This window comes from Chiloscyllium punctatum, chromosome 1, assembly GCF_047496795.1.
Source record: "Chiloscyllium punctatum isolate Juve2018m chromosome 1, sChiPun1.3, whole genome shotgun sequence".
Classification (NCBI taxonomy): Eukaryota; Metazoa; Chordata; class Chondrichthyes; order Orectolobiformes; family Hemiscylliidae; genus Chiloscyllium; species Chiloscyllium punctatum.
Genome location: NC_092739.1, coordinates 113,285,043 through 113,301,336, shown reverse-complemented (window position 1 = coordinate 113,301,336; position 16,294 = coordinate 113,285,043). Strand labels below are relative to the sequence as shown.

The window sequence follows — 16,294 nt, the reverse complement described above, 5'->3', positions numbered from 1 at the left end:
TAAGTTTATCATAAGAAATAAAACATAGTGCATTAGAAAAGCAATGCATTTTTTACTTGGTGCACTTTAGGATGCCTGTTTGTGAAACAGGCAAATGTGAAACAGGCAAAAAACAGGAGACCTGGGCACAGGTCTCCTGTTGACTAAAGTTCTCTTTATGTCTTTGATTTCAACACAACAGAAAGGAAGACCAAACAATCACCACCTAATAAGCATTGCTAGTCACTTACCTCTGTGTAGGATTGGAGTTTTCCTGAACTCCACATGGGTTTGTTAGTGCATGAACAGTTCAAGGTCAATCCTGCATTGGAGTGTCTGCTCAATTGGTTTATTTAAAAATAATGGCCTTCTTAATCACACCACTGCCTTTCCTCCTGATAAATTGTTAGCTGTTAGAGTATAAGATCATCCCTTTTGTAACAGCTTATTTCTCTGAGCTTACCAACTCCATAGATCTTTGCCAAGATAACAAAATGTCAGTAAACAGTAAAAGCATCTGTTTAGATTATGCAGTGACACCTCCCAGTGATTAACTATCTTCCCAAATGTTCCAACTCTACATCTAAGTACAACATAACTACAACTATACAAAACTCACCTAATCTCAAAGTAACATATCATAGTCCTATTATATACATTCACTTTCAAAACCAAATCATTTTAAAACAGAATTGTATCCTCAAGTAAAAGCCTTTTACCTTGAAGTACTCCCACAAGTGTGAGCATAAATTTACATTAGTTTCAGCCATAAAAACAACCATAAAACTATAAATCCATAAACTTACTTTTGAGCTGGACTGTATGATCTTCTACCTTACAAATAACACTTAATAATAAGGTTCTCTTAGAGAGTAGGTTCATAGTTCCTTGAAAGTGGAGTCATAGGTAGACAGGATAGTGAAGAAGGCAATTTGGTAAGCTTGCCTTTATTGGTCAGTGTATTGAGTACAGGAATTGGGAGGTCATGTTGCTAATATATAGGATGTTGACTAGACCACTTTCAGAATACTGCATTCAATTCTAGTCCCTCTGTTATAGGAAAAACGTTGTTAAACTTGAAAGGGTTCAGAAAAGATCTACAAGAACGTGGCCAGGATTGGAGGGTTTGAGCTACAGGGAGACACTGAATAGGATGGGGCATTTTTCCTGAAGCATCAGAGGCTGAGGCATGACCTTACAGAAGTTTATAAAATCACGAAGAGCATGGAGAGGGTGAATAGTCAAAGACCTTTCCACAGGTAGGGGAGTCCAAAACTTTTGGCTTAAGGTGAGAAGGGAAAATATTAAAAGGATCTAAGGATTAACTTTTCACGCCGAGGGTGATGCATATACGGAAAGAGCTGCCGGAGGAAGTGGTGAAGGCTGGTACAATTACAATATTTCAAAAGCATCTGGATGGGTATATGAATAGGAAGGGTTTCAGGGGATATGGGCCAGATGCTGGAAAATGGAATTACATTAATTTAGGATATCTGGTGGGCATGGACAATTTGGACTTAAGGGTCTGTTTCCGTGCTGTACATCTCTATCACTCTATGACTCCAACTAACTGCAAATAAACAGAATATAATTTAATCCTTCATTTGCTTATTCAAGTCAAAATTATCAATAATTGACAAAGAACTTAGCACTACAGATGAAGCAAGTAAAAGCAGGATTTAGAATCCTGTCAGAGATGCTTAAAGTCTTTGCCTATAGCATTCACCTATTTTGAAGAATATATCATGAATAATTGATAATATTCAGTGTGAACACTGCTGCAGTATTATGTGCATGAAAATGTTTTATCCAAACAATACCATAGAACTAAAAAGCATCAGAAATTTTAACTATTCACACTTTCTGTTCAGACTTAATTCTCCCATACAAATGAAATTGTTTCCGATGCCTTATCCTTGCATTCCACAATCTGACAGTCAGAAGAGGAACAGCAGACACATTTCAGTAAGAATTAGAGACTGGGATAGGAGAGGTAGCAGGAATGAGGTGATTTTGAAAAAGAGATTTGAATGGTGTGGTTGTATTCACTAAGAGCACACCTCTTAACGATCTGCAGACAGCAGGGAACAACAATAACTTGCATTTTTATAACACCTATAACTCTTCACATAAATATTAGCTGACTAAAAGTGATGCCAAGCCAAACCAATAAATATGAAACGGGATTATGAAAAGCTTGGTCAAAGAAATTGATTTTAAGGATGGTCTTGAATGAATGCCATTATAGAGACTTAGAAAATAATTCAAGGGCTTAGAACATCAACAGTTGAAAGCTCAATGAATTCAGTTGGGGATGGCAAGGTGCCAGTGATGGAGGAGGGTGGTGCATTTGGAAGGTTGGAGGACTCGAGAAAATACAGAAGAAGTGAAGGGCCAGGATTTACATTTGAAGCTGAGGATTTTAAATTGAAGGTACTGGATGAGCAGGAGTCAGTACAAGTCAGCAGTACCTGCTGTCAGCCTCAGATCAGAAGCAACACCTCATTGTGGGGTCCAGTAGGACAGTCACGGTGACTGGAGCTGGTAGATGGCTGTGGATTTCCCTCTCCCCTTCTGTTAATGTGTTGAGTATATGTGATAGAAAGGTCAGTTCTTGATGAGCAGTCACAGGGAGAAAATCCTTCAGTTCTAGGTCTGAGACTGGGTCAGCAAGGCCAGCAAAGACTAATGAGTGTGCACAGGGTTGAGTATGGAGAACGAGAATTATCCTTCACATTTCTATTTTATCTAGTTTTATTAAATTATTTTAATCCAGTTGGAAGGTCTCATCCTTCCAGCTCTAATATGTCTGCATCCCCAGAGGACTTTGTACCCCACTGGTCAATTGAAAGATGGTCACCTCAGGGCTGGGAGAAATTTGGTGGGTGGGGTGAGGTGCAGGCAATGGGAGATTGCTTTGGAGAGTATTGGAATAATCTCTAGAGACAATTAAGCGTGGCTATGCATCTTAGTGGTACAATGGGCTGAGGAACCAGTGATTACAGAGCTCTCTTTGAAGGGAAAGATTTAGATCTCAGCACAGACTCAACTGGGACACAGAAATGGTAAATAGGTTCCATCAACCTTTGAGAACAGCCAGGGACAGGAATCAAATCAACAGTGGAGGGATGGAGTTGGTGCTGTGAGCTGATCATTAATCCAATGGTGTATGATTGTTGGAAGATGCTGTGATTTGTGGAAACTGTAAAACATCCCCCTACCCTACACAGGGGGAAGAATATAGGAACAGGAGTAACGCAGAGTAAAACTTCCCACCATTCAGTTCAATCATGGTTTTAACAGTACCTCAACTCCACTGACCTGCCTTACTTCTGCATCTCTTGGAGCCTGGAGGGATTTGACACTGGGGACAAAAACCTGTGACCACAGTGCCCTTACTCCTTACCCAACCAGAGACACAGACCAATCAAAGCTGAAAGGATGAAGACTATTAAGTGGATTGAAAGAACGAAGTAAAAAGGAAAGGAATAGAAATGTGCGATTTGTGAAGGACAACTCGGTAAGAGCTGCTTTTTGGCTTGGGCGATGCATGAAGAAGTACAGGGGTTGCCTGGGGTTACAGAGCTGAGCCGGAGAGTTCTCCCAGCCTGTTTGTACGGAGAGACTGAACCATAGACATGGGTTTCCTATAAAGAGTAGAAGCAGACACATTCCTTTCTCTCCATCTGGCTGAGTTTCACTGAGTCAGAGACTCCCAAAGACGGGCAGAGTTGTAGCTGACAAAGAAGCCACGTCCCATCTCAGCGATGTGGCACAGCACCGCCCCCTCTCACACTCGCCACCATCCCCTCAGCCCTTTCCAAAAGAAGTCATTGGATTTCGGTTCCTTTTGCCCGGAAATCCAGCCTCCCTCCACCCCCCTCTCCCCAACTCCTTATTTCTCCCGCACTGCCTCCGCCGCCACTCACTCCAGGGTAAAACTCTGCAGCAGCACATCACAGACTCGACTCCAAAAGTCAACTCCCACACAGGCAGCGTTGGCTTTTCCTTTTTTTTTAAAACAAAAAACCCCATCAAACTAAAGCGTAAAGCAATCAGAGCACCATGGATGCCCTTAAGAAGAAGATGCAAATGTTGAAGCTGGAAAAAGAAAATGCAATGGACAAAGCTGACCAGGCAGAAGTGGACAAGAAAGCAGCAGAGGACAGGTGCCTGCAGGTGGGGAATGAATGGAACACAATGTCTATTTGTAAAGGCAGTTTGTCCAAGTGACTACATTCCGCTCCCCAGTCAGTCAGTCAGTCCGGCTCTCACCTCGGGGAAGGCCGCTTTGTTCAGTGATTAACTCCATGGGATTGTAGTTTTTGTTTAATATCTGCAGGCAGCATCACGCTTTAAACTGTTAATAATGGAATAGGAGGGTCCTTCAAGGATTGAAGTCATTGGAATGGGGGGGGGGGGGGTGTCAGTAAAATTCATTCTGTAACAAAGTCTATCACCGCCCACGTTTGTGGAACCTTGTAGAAACCAAACCAGACCTTCAATTCGTTCTGAATTTACTGTGCGCCTAGACTGCACACTGTGGCTGGGCGCGCCTCAGGGGGAAGCCAAGGGAACGCCCGTAGCTGTTCCAGGAGCCTGTGTTAAAGGGGCGATGTGCCAGGCTTCCTGGCGGGCTGCAGTACCTGCTATCAGCCTCGGATCAGAAGCAACACCTCATTGTGGGGTCCAGTAGGACAGTCACGGTGACTGGAGCTGGTAGATGGCTGTGGATTTCCTTCTCCCCTTCTGTTAATGTGTTGAGTATATGTGACAGAAAGGCCAGTTCTCGATGAGCAGCCACAGGGAGAAAATCCTTCAGTTCTAGGTCTGAGACTGGGTCTAACTATCCCCCACCCCTCACTACTGCTTTTGAAAGCTGTACCTCACATCGGTACAGCTTTCTGATGCCTCAGCCAGGTCACTGAAGTTCAAGTATGAATCTAGACAAAATGGCAGCAGGTATTCCGACTACAGGAGGCATCACAAGCAACTCAGTCACCAACCCTCATGGAGCACCCAAGCAACTCAGTCACCATCCACCCTGATGGAGCACCCAATGCTAGAGAGCCCTAGATCAGTTTTCTTAGCTCAGCAATACTGAGATCATGGTGGAGCTTTGATTGAGAAGGCACAGTGATCTGGAGAGCTGATGTGAGACTCACTGTGACTGTATATGGAAAGGTCCACCAGGCCACAAGCAGGGTAGAGGGTGGCGAGGTCACCAGCCAGCCTGGGGGGGTGGGAGGTGGTAGGAGCAGGAATCAGCTGATGAGGGGTTTGGATAAAAGTGCATCTCCCCCTCCCGTGTCACCCCAGGAGGTGGCCAGCTGTTTCTAGCTGCTGTGTACAGCACCCAGGTGAGAGCTGCCTGCAGCTGGATCAAACCAGCAGTGCTGGCCTGAGACCTGAAGTGAGGAGAGGCGGTGGTGAAGTGACAATAGCACTGGACTCACACAATCCACGAGGCCAAGTTTAATGCTGTGAAGTTATAGGTTTGAGTCCCAACATTGCAGATGGTGAATTTGAATGCATTTTGTTTTTAAAAATGCCCTAAAGTGGTCATGAATTGGTCACTTAAGGGCCTCAAGTAGTGGTAACTCAATTCAGTCGGAAGTGGAAAGGCCATGACCAGATTTGCCATTGTAATCAAATAGTCTTGTCCCGCTACAAACCCACCATCATGGTGGGAGGGGGAGAGAGAGAGAGAGAGACATACAGAGACAGAGCACAGACTACCATCCATCCCCCATCTGTGGCAACTAATAACCACAAAGGATCTGATGATATATTTTAAAAGTGGGGAAATGTCAAATTTATTGAGTAAATGTTATAAAATGATAAAGTCAAAAATCCCACGACACTAGGTTACAGTCCAAGAGGTCTATTTGAAACTGCAAGTTTTCGGAACCTTTTGGATTATAATCTGGTGTTGTGTGATTTTTGACTTTGTCCACCCCAATCCATCACTGGCACCTCCACATTATGAAAAGATAGAAGAAAGACTTGCATCTATTTTGTACTTTTATGGCCCCGAGACATCTCTGGTGTTTAAAAGTGCTTAAAATCAAATAAATATTTTTGACGTGTTATTATTATGTCAAAAACATTGAAGTTAATTTGTGCTCAGCAAACTCCCACAACTCTGGTAATAGTTGGACAATTTACTTGTTTTGTGATGTTGACTGCGGGATAAGAATTGGCCAAGGGATAACTTTGCTGTTCTCATTCAAAATAATGCCAAGGAATCCTTTGCACCTACACAAATAGGCAGATGAAGCCTTAGTTTAACATGTCAATTGAGAAACAGCACCTCAGACGTGCAACACTGTCTCAGTACTGCCCAGTGTTGGCCCTGATCTTTGCACAGAAGCCCCAGAGTGGGACTTGGATTCAGAGACTGAGGCAAATCTGTTACCAACTGAATCACACGTATTGTTAGTATTTAACAATAAAATAGCCAAAAAATAAATGCACACTGGTAAGTGACTGATCAGGTATATTTTCTGTTGTATTGTTGCATGTTCTTAAACATATTAATGTGATCTTTGATTTTATTAGCTGGAAGAAGAGATTATTAGCTTGCAAAAGAAGCAAAAAGCAACTGAAGATGAGCTTGACAAGTGCTCTGAATCCTTGCGAGATACTCATGGAAAATTGGAAATAGCAGAGAAGAAAGCGACTGACGTGAGTCATTTTGATAATGCAATACCTTTTGAATTAACTCCACCACAGGATCAGTTAACAGTAGGACTGACCTGATATAAATGTAGTACATCACTGTCTCCAAAGGTGCAGGTAATACCTTGTGAGTTGTCCTCTCTCTAAAGGAGCAACTATCGTAGCAATGAAACAAGCTTGCCGGTCTCCTGCTGAGCCCACTGTTTTGCTGTAGGTATTTTGGGGTCACTGTTCTGTTTGGGTTGCTGGAGTCATTCTCATGTTTTGTTTTAAATCCATTCACTGATGGTTGAACACATTATATGTTAAGCTACGTCTGTCTCAAGCAGTGGTGTCCAATGTACAGCATGCAGATCACAAGCTGACGTGCCAGCATTTTTAACTGGCCTGCTTACCAGCCAGTGGCAAGCACACAATCCTCTTGGCTGGCACAGTCTCGCATTCCCTGTGTGTTCACTGACATCTCAAAGAAAAACCAATAGTGGAGATCTAGAATAAATACAGAAAATGTTAGAGAAACTCAGCAGACCTGGCAGCATCTGTCGAGAGAGAAACAGAGTTGTTTTGACTCTTTATATTGGATACAAAATGTTAACTCTATTTGTATCTCGACAAATGCTGCCAGGCCTGCTGAGTTTCTCCAGCATTTTGTCTTTCTTGGCCACATCTCAGTTGGTTTAGCTGTGTCCAGATCGGGTGGCATCCTTTAGTTATTACTGAAAATCAGAGTGTGAGCCTTGGAGTATCTCCTTCTAATTCTGTAATCCCCTCAGCAGCTGTAATGGATCTCACTGGGACTTCATGCTCACTAAGTGTGCATTAACTAATTAAACACCTATAATCAAATATGTTCAAGAGCTCTGGTCGTCTTGAGAACATGCATTTTGAACAGATATCAAAGATACACAAGGGAAATGGAAAAGAATCCATATACTCAGCAAGTCATGTGATGTTACAAACCGAAACCTTAATCAGAACTGTAAGGTAAAATCGGTTGTTTCTAACACAGTTGTCCAACATACATTCTATGGACCAGGGTCAATGAATTTCTAATGTCTTATTTTTCCAAACTTTGTTCTCGGACCATGTGAGTGAGAAAAAGTATTGAAATATGGTCGTTCTGCAAAAGAAATTTGGACACCCTGAACATTGAGAATTTTTAACAAACTTCAATATCTTTTTCATGGTCTCCCATGTGAATCAAACTTCATCAGTAGAAAGAAAGTGAAAAATAAACTAACTAGGATTAGTGATTGAATTTTGAAGCAGCAACTCTCTTGCACTGCCCTATCTATTGGGCATCTACTTCCTGCCAACTTTCCATTGAGATATTAAACCAAGGGCCCACCTTCCCTGCCAGGGCGATGTAACAGATCCAGGGCAGGGGAGCAGAGCTTTAGAGACCACCACGAGGTCCTGGTCAATATTTATCCTTCAGTCAACTCCATAAAGAAGACTATCTGTCCATTATCACACTGTTGTTTTGTAGGCTTGCTGAGAGAAGATTGGTTGTCTCCTGCATTGTATAACTATAATTAATGGGCCTTCTCGTGCTTTGTAATGCATGATGTGAATCAATCCTTTTTCATTTTCATTGTCATGTGTTACTTTAAGTTTAAACCACTAGAGGGCATTGCTGGCTAAATCAAGACGGACGAGTTTGGCTGGCACATGTTGGCACCAACTTTGTGTCTGTACTATGGAAGTAATGAAAATACAATTGGATGAGAATGAGGAACATTGTCAGTGGCTTTCTATTTTAAAGGGAATAGCAGGAAACATTTAGTTGCCCCCGCATTGAGCTTCACTATAACAGCAAGCTAATGCAGAAAGGTCAGAGTGGGAATGGAGATAGAATCAAAATGACGGACTACCAGAAATTCAGGGTCACACTTATAGACTGAAGGAGCTGTTCTGCAAAGCAATTGCTCAGCCTGTCATTGATGTCTCTTGTCTACAGGGACTGCCATGTGAGCAGTGAAATAGATTTAAAGAATCACAAGTCAATCATAGTTACATCAGGAGGGAGTGTTTCAGGCCTTAGTGTGAAGTGAGGCAGTAAAAGGCCCAATGCTGAATTGGCTTGGATGGATGTGTTGGTGTGAGAAATGATAAAGAGTCAAGTTACACAAAATATTTATTACCTTTTGTGCAAAATAATTCCTTGAAGTTATTACCTGCAATACATTGGTTAGGGCTGTACACACCTCCTGTCAACTTGTTTCATTGTATATGCCTATGTTCACCATGATAATAAATGGCCCTGATATATTTAACATTGTATAATTCACCATCTTGGCAATTGTGGTGCTGTATCTACTTGACTTTGTAGTGCTTTGGCCTGCAACGTAGAGAGAATCCAACCAACAGTCACTTTCTTATTTCCCATCTTCAGTACATTTTATTCTCTTTTTTTTATTTTTCCATCAGTTGTGGTAAGGCCAGCATTTATTGCCCATCCCTACTTGCTCTTGAACTGAGTGGCTTGCGAGACAACATCAGAAGGCAGTAAATGTCTCTGTGAGTCACAAAAAAGCCAGACCAGGTAATAATATCAGATTTCATTCCCTAAAGGGACATTAGTGAAACAGATAGGTTTTTACAACAACCAATGATCACTGAAGAATAGCTTTTGATTCCACATTTATTCATTGAATTTAAGTTCGACCATCTGCCATGGTGAGACCCCAGAAACATTAATCTGGGCATCAGAATTACTCATCCAGATTACTGAATTATTTACACTGTCAAATAGGAATAAAACATACACAGAATAAAGGGTGTTAGATTAGTAACTGAGCTATTCCTGTATGTGTTGGTATAGTTGCACACTGCCCTTTTTAGCTGAAGACCGGACATGGTTTTGACTCCTACTGTACAACAGATAAAATTATCAGTATCTAGGATTTACAGAAATAGGTCATCCATCCAACTGGTCCACACTTATGTATGCCACCTCTCTTTACTTTGGTTCTACTCCTATCAATACGAACGTCTACAGCACAGGAAATAGACTAGTTAACTCTTAAATATTCTGCATCTGCATGCATTTCCTGTCTTAAAAAAGCTAACTTTTGCTAACATTCTTTTTGTCACATATCGGTGTCACCATTCTTCCTATCATAAATTCCTGTGTTAACATTTATGGAATGCATGAAACTCTTCCTGTATTTGCAAAATCTGAACATTGTTGGGCTCCAGGATACATTTTCATGGGACAAGGGGAGAGAATGGCAAAAAATGTTCAGTGTGCCACCTTCCCGCTAACCCCCCCCTCCAAACTCACCCTCTCAATACAGACGAGCAAATTAGGCAGCCTGCCTACTGCAGGTAAATAAATCACTGATTAAAAATAAATAACTAATTAAGGATTAATGGAGCTTGTTAAAAGCTCAGTTGACCTCAGTGTTACCCAGTCCAGTCTGTAATGTGCTCAAGTGGGAAGCATATTTTTTCAAAACATGAAGTTTTCAAAAGGATGGTGAGGAAGTTAAGGATTCCCATCTTTGAAAGGTGCTCTTTTGTTCCTGCTTCCACACCCTCTGTAGCCCTGGAAGATAGTACTGTTATTTCTTCCTGCCCACCTGGATTTTAAAACCCACCTTTGCAGCCGTCCCTAAGGTGACCACACTGTCCCCAGGCTAATGCCCTGATTTACCTAGCACTGTATTCAGTTGGGAGAAAGTGAGGACTGCAGATGCTGGAGATCAGAGTAGAAGAGTGTGATGCTGGAACAGCGCTGCTGGTCAGGCAGCATCCGAGGAGCAGGAGAGACGACGTATCGAGCATGAGATCTTCATCAGGAATGAGGGGGTGTCCCTAGGGGACTGAGATTTAAATGAGAGGGGGTGTGGGGCTGGGGGGAGGTAGCTGGGAATGTGACAGGTAGATGAAGGTGTGGGAGTGATGGTGATAGGTCAGAGAGGAGGGTGGAGTGGATAGGTAGGAAGGAAGAACAGTTCAAGAGGACGGTGCTGAGTTGGATGGTTGGATCTGGGATAAGGTGGGGTTTGGGGAAATGAGGAAACTGGTGAAATCCACATTAGTTCCATGTGGTTGGAGGGTCCCAAGGCTGTTGGCTAGTCAGAATGACCGGCAGCTCCTCTCCAATGGGATAAGGGCAAAGCTCCTGTTTCCAGTAATGGAGGCCTCTTGCAGTAAATTATTGTGGAAGGACAGACTCCGGATTCTCCTGGCCAGCTGGTTGCTGACTTTCTTTCCCTCTGGGGGTAGTGAGCTAGCTTCCTCCTTGTAAATTCTGCACAGTTTAAATTTTCACCTGAAAACCTTTGATTCCTTCTCTTTACAAGGTCTTTAGTCCTTCCTCATACTCCCCTTGACATGGTTGATCACACCATCTTCCTCCAACCGTCCTTCTGTGGCTGGATCTGCACTTACCGTGTTCCACTCTTGTCCATCCAGAATTAACCAGGACCTTACTTTTGAGTGGTTTATCTCCCTGCCTCTGTGCTGTTACCTCCTTTGGTGCCCAAGTGAAGATCCATCTATGGTCTCTCCTATTTCTCAAGTATATTGCTGCCCTGCAGTGACATCATTAAAATACATACTGTTACCTTCATATAGACATTAACGACACAGGCCATAGAAAATATAACCCTAACTGCTCACATTACCTTCTCTCTCTCTCTCTTGACATTTTCATGTAGATTGTTTGGCTTTCAGTAATGGCAAGGCAGAAATTTCTTCTAAATATTGGGATACCAAAGCCAATTAGTTCAGTTCCTGGCAGTAACTGTAGTTCCTAGCCACAACCTTGTCACTTTGCCAGTTGACTAAACCTGCTTTATGTTCCTGTGGTGCCATTGACATGACTCTCCATTGCCCAATCATAACTAAGATCACAGATTTCCAGGACCTTAACATTGCCTGACTTTGCTCCTGGCTCAGCTCATCTTCAACGGAAATTTTTATCTAAGTCTATGTTGCCTCTGAACTTGAGTATTCTAAAGCATTCCTTGCTTGACTCCATGTTCTACTCTGTGTAAACATGAAGTCATTCAAAGCTCTGTTGTGGTTGTTCAAATTCAGTGTCCTGTTCCCCTGTGCTCAATTGCTGAACTATACTGGCTAAGCAAAATCTAGCAGTTTAAAATTCTCATTCTCACTTTCAAATCCATGACCTGCCCTATCTCTGTCATCTCAAGCCCTGCAGCCCATCTCGATGCCGCTGCTCCTCCAATTCTAGCTTCTTGAGCATCCTCAGTTTAAATCACTCCAGACCAGGCCAGCAGCTGCCAAAAGCCTTAAGCTCTGAAATAGCTTTCATAAACCTCCCAATTGCACTACTTTACTTTCCATCTTTATAGCTTATTTCTTTAAAACGCCTTAAAATCTACCTCTTCCAACATTAATTGACTGTTTGAATATTTTCCACGTGGCTTGGTGTGAAATCCTCTGAAGTGCTTTGAAGACTGTGTTGAAGGTGCTATATAAATGAGCTGTTGTTGATCCTTCAAAGTGTGAATTTACAGAGTGCTGCCTGATCACAGACAGTGAGCTTCATTGTGTGTGGGTAAGTGTGTACATGTGTGAGTGTGTGTGTGAGAGTGCTTGTGTGTGTGCAAGTCTGTGTGCAAAAAACAAACCAGTGATCAAACTGCCTGTTTTTTTGGCTTTTACATTTTCTAAAGTTAAGAGAATATTTTAATTATTGAGGAAAGAGAAAAGTTGTTTCTCCCTCTCCTCCACCATAGGATAATACTTCAGTTTCTTCCTATATATCCTGTAAAAATCTTTAAATCATGAACATCTCAATTAGACCAGAGGACAGGGTCTTGGACAGATTGGCTTTCACCATCTCTCATCTGTAGTTCTGTTCAATAAAACTTATTAATGTTCATTCACTTGATTATACACAAGCTGATCTTATGAAGTAACCCTTATAAAAATAACGTCACTGAGGTTTTTCCAGAACCTCAGGCTGCTCCTGTTAGATCGAGAAAGGGAGGGAAAGAGAATGATGGTGTTTTAACCTGAGGGTCAGTATGCCTCAAGCGAGGGGAGAGGTTGAGAACGAAGGACCACCATTTCTTTAGCTGGTGGAGAAATTGAACCCATTCTGTTGATATCACTTTGTATTGTAAACCAGACATCCAGCTAACTGACTGTATGAAGGATTCTCCTTCTCAACCTCTCCCCTTGCCTGAGGCATGGTAACCCTCAGGTTAAACCAACTCTGGTATGAGAGAGCTGTCCAATGGTTTGGTGACCTTTATAATCCTTGCAGCAGCACTCTCCAGTCAATCGTCTACCAAGTCATTGTTATAAAAGTGTTTGGAAGTTCTGAAAGGGTTCAAACTGAGCAGTATACTAAGCATTAATCAATATGATGATTTGAACTTGCATCCTGCTTCATAGTTCCGGTAACAGTGTCTACTACAGCAAAGTAACATGTACTGAACTGCTACCATGCAGTAAACTCATCCTAGGGTGTAGGTTTGCTCGCTGAGCTGTAGGTTTGATATCCAGATATTTCATTTCCTGGCTGGGTAACATCATCAGTGGCTACCTCCAAGTGAAGCGAAGCTGTTGTCTCCTGCTTTCTATTTATATGTTTGTCCTGGATGGGGTTTGTGGTGATGTCATTTCCACATCACCACAAACCCCAGGAACCCCATCCAGGACAAACACATAAATAGAAAGCAGGAGACAACAGCTTCGCTTCACTTGGAGGTCCTTCACAAACCTTGCAGTAAACTCATCCTGTTTAAGACAAGGAGCTATTCCTGTTAGACCACCAAGTGGTTTTCGTCATGGGGACCCAGGGTCCTGTAGATGGTGGCCGGGGAAGAGGAGGGTGGCGAAAACCTCCCTAATGAATCTTTCACCAAGATGAACCATGGGACACCAACAGTTTGATCCTTCCCAAAACAGTGATCACAAATGAGTGCCATACCCCCAACGGAGGCTTATCCAGAGCTCTCGCCAGCTGCAGAGGTTGTTCCAAAGTGTGGCTTTGGCGGTAACAGGAAGAAAGTAATGGGAACAATTCTATGAAGGGAGTGGAGGAAAGTAGGCATGATTGGGAAATACTGAAAGTGTTACTTTTACCACAACCCTCACCCCCACCAGTGTGCAAGATAACTTGCAGTTGTTCATGACATTGTTTCAGCACCCCACACCACATCGAACTCTCCCCTGACCTGAAAAGAGAAAAAGAGAGAAACACAGAGACAAAGATAAAAAGGGGAAAAAAATGACATTGAGAGAGAAACACAAGAATAAGAGGGAGCCAAAAGCATAAGAGAAATATCAGAACAAGCACTTAAAGCTGGTAAAGACACCGTTGAGGGAATAAGTAGTTGTGGATTAACTGCAAAATCATCACAAGAGATTCTTTATTCTGTTTAAATTGGATTATTCATGGCACTAAATGTTTCCTCTAATCCTAATTTCCTCATTCACTTTGATGTGATATCTTGGGTTTATCTTCAGTTTTTTTAATATGTTATGATTGTCTTTATTCAGGAAGAAAAGTGATTAGCTTGAATAGGTAAATGTGTGGAGCTTAGTCGGAAGAGAACAGGAGCCTTTTCTCTTTAAAACACAAACACGACCAGGAAAGACTTGACTAAGTCTGTTCACTGGATTAGTGGTGCTGGAAGAGCACAGCAGCTCAGGCAGCATCCAACGAGCAGCGAAATCAATGTTTCGGGCAAAAGCCCTTCATCAGGAAGAAAGGCAGTGAGCCTGAAGCATGGAGAGATAAGCTAGAGGAGGGTGGGGGTGGGGAGAGAGTAGCATAGAGTACAATGGGTGAGTGGGGGAGGAGATGAAGGTGATAGGTCAAGGAGGAGAGGGTGGAGTGGATAGGTGGAAAAGGAGATAGGTAGGTCGGACAAGTCTGGACAAGTCAAGGACACAGTGCTGAGCTGGAAGTTTGAAACTAGGATGAGGTGGGGGAAGGGGAAATGAGGAAGCTGTTGAAGTCCACATTGATGCCCTGGGGTTGAAGTGTTCCGAGGCGGAAGATGAGGCGTTCTTCCTCCAGGCGTCTGGTGGTGAGGGAGTGGCGGTGAAGGAGGCCCAGGACCTCCATGTCCTCGGCAGAGTGGGAGGGGGGGGGGGGGAGTTGAAATGTTGGGCCACGGGGCGGTTTGGTTGATTGGTGCGGGTGTCTCGGAGATGTTCCCTAAAGCGCTCTGCTAGGAGGCGCCCAGTCTCCCCAATGTACAGGAGACCACATCGGGAGCAACGGATACAATAAATGATATTAGTGGATGTGCAGGTAAAACTTTGATGGATGTGGAAGGCTCCTTTAGGGCCTTGGATAGAGGTGAGGGAGGAGGTGTGGGCACAGGTTTTACAGTTCCTGCGGTGGCAGGGGAAAGTGCCAGAATGGGAGGGTGGGTCGTAGGGGGGTGTGGACCTGACCAGGTAGTCGCGGAGGGAACGGTCTTTGCGGAAGGTAGAAAGGGGTGGGGAGGGAAATATATCCCTGGTGGTGGGGTCTTTTTGGAGGTGGCGGAAATGTCGGCGGATGATTTGGTTTATGCGAAGGTTGGTAGGGTGGAAGGTAAGCACCAGGGGCGTTCTGTCCTTGTTACGGTTGGAGGGGTGGGGTCTGAGGGCGGAGGTGCAGGATGTGGACGAGATGCGTTGGAGGGCATCTTTAACCAAGTGGGAAGGGAAATTGCGGTCTCTAAAGAAGGAGGCCATCTGGTGTGTTCTATGGTGGAACTGGTCCTCCTGGGAGCAGATACGGCGGAGGCGGAGAAATTGGGAATACGGGATGGCATTTTTGCAAGAGATAGGGTGGGAAGAGGTGTAATCCAGGTAGCTACTGACATTTTTTACAAACCCACCCACTCCCACAGCTACCTCATTAAGTCTGTTCACTGCTGAGGGGGCATTTGTCTTCATTCACTGTTTTAGTCACCAGTGCATCCTTCTTCTGTGCACTCAGCCTTTTCCTGTGCCTTCACCTTGGCATTTTAGATAATGAAACAGATAATTTGCATAAACTGGAGATAGAAGGAATACCCATGAGGAGGGAAGCCTGTCTGATTGTTTGTCAGTTAAATTAATGGATAGAATGTCCCTCTGTGTGTTTCACCTGGGTGCTCTCAATCTTACCCTCAAATCTAACAGCAATTGGCAGCAATTCTTATGGGAACACTTCTTTAAACCAGTCTCAGACTACAGCCAAATAAGATAGTGATTGGAAGTGTTATGTCTGAAGAAACAATCATGCTGGAGAATGATAAGCTGCTTATTACCTCTAGAATATTCCTTTTAAAGAATAACGAAACAATCAAGAGAAGTGTAATTACTACAATCAATGTGCTTAGTCCCAATTGGAAGCAATCTAATATGTAGTTAACAGCTTCCAAGTACCATTAACAAAACCAAGTACTTGGCTTTACAATTTCTCTTCAAGAAGCTGCATTTATGAACACTGTTTTTCAGGATGCATATTCCCAGTCAACCTTGTTTGAAGCAATAGGACATTGGTTCTGTTCCCTGCACCGTGAACACTTTGAGAATGTGGATCGACATTAGAACCCAAGGAAATCACATTTTCTACATGTAGTACGCCGCTCTTGCACAGGAGAAAAAGTTTATGACTGGGGATTTTCTTGGATCTGCTCCTTCCCTACTACATAACTGCCTC

At 43.2% G+C, this 16,294-nt stretch overlaps 1 protein-coding gene across 2 annotated transcripts in view; it reads left to right on the top strand.

Moving 5' to 3' along the window:
* The first annotated feature begins 3,862 nt into the window (after positions 1–3,862).
* The window catches only part of LOC140478857 (tropomyosin alpha-4 chain-like), a 114,698-nt gene continuing 102,266 nt past the window's right edge, over positions 3,863–16,294 (top strand). The window contains exons 1-2 of one of the 2 annotated variants that reach the window (XM_072572405.1): positions 3,863–4,158; positions 6,541–6,666. In XM_072572405.1, coding sequence (XP_072428506.1) covers positions 4,045–4,158; positions 6,541–6,666 — 240 coding nt within the window. In that variant the 5' untranslated portion in view covers positions 3,863–4,044. The remainder of the gene's footprint in view (positions 4,159–6,540; positions 6,667–16,294) is intronic. The other variant, XM_072572397.1, reaches the window with a different exon arrangement.